This window comes from Rhagoletis pomonella, unplaced genomic scaffold (assembly GCF_013731165.1).
Source record: "Rhagoletis pomonella isolate Grant_MI unplaced genomic scaffold, Rhpom_1.0 Rhpom_scaffold_00005, whole genome shotgun sequence".
Lineage (NCBI taxonomy): Eukaryota > Metazoa > Arthropoda > Insecta > Diptera > Tephritidae > Rhagoletis > Rhagoletis pomonella.
Genome location: NW_023458559.1, coordinates 1,662,642 through 1,663,455, shown reverse-complemented (window position 1 = coordinate 1,663,455; position 814 = coordinate 1,662,642). Strand labels below are relative to the sequence as shown.

At 28.5% G+C, this 814-nt stretch overlaps 1 protein-coding gene across 1 annotated transcript in view; it reads right to left on the bottom strand.

Moving 5' to 3' along the window:
• Positions 1 to 289: 289 nt before the first annotated feature.
• LOC118739734 overlaps positions 290 to 814 on the bottom strand; it is a gene marked incomplete at its 5' end in the record, with an annotated part of 1,935 nt that continues 1,410 nt past the window's right edge. Inside the window, one exon of the mRNA XM_036471245.1 lies at positions 290 to 346. Within this exon, the coding sequence (XP_036327138.1) occupies positions 290 to 346 (57 nt within the window). The remainder of the gene's footprint in view (positions 347 to 814) is intronic.

The window sequence follows — 814 nt, the reverse complement described above, 5'->3', positions numbered from 1 at the left end:
AACTTCACTACTGAATGCTTGACAAACAATATTTGAATCAAAAGATCAATAGTGAACGCGCTCGGAGCGAATTTTGGAACACAATATAAATGTTAAGACTAAAAAATTTCTTATAAGCTTATGTTTTAATATAATATAATTAATTACTGAAGAATATATTAACTCCGATCAAACTATAGTATTAATTGTATGACAAACTATTTAAATGAAATGATCAAGAATGAACGCGCTCGGAGCAAATTTTGGAACACTTCATAGAATATTTACAGAGGAAGTATATTGGTACAGATCAAAATGTATTTAACAAAGTGTGATTGAATTTGATATTGCTCTCAGAAGAGCCATCCTATAGTCAAATTGAAAAAAAAATTTTATGCATTTTGAATCGTTTGTTTATATTTTTTACATAATATTAAGAGAGCCGCACTGAGTTGTCAATAACACCTTGTTTAATACACCCATGATACAAATATTTAAAGGTAAAAGCGCTTGCTCAATTCGTCGGCCATCATTTATTTTTTGAAGTTTGTCTATTTTATAAAATTGAAATTTTGAGAGCAACTCAAATGTCAAATAAAAGTAAAACAAAAAACAAATAGACGAAAATATTGAAATTTTCATTTATTTGAGACTGAAAATGAGAATGTATTTGTGAGATTGGAAATTTGAAAACATTTTTGTAATGTTAGCAAACTTCAAAAATGTTCAGGCTGCCTCTCAGCGGTTTTACCTTCAGATTTTTGTATCATGGATACACCTCGAGATATCACGAACAAGTTTTCCTTTGTTTAGTTTTACTTAAAGTCCTTAAATA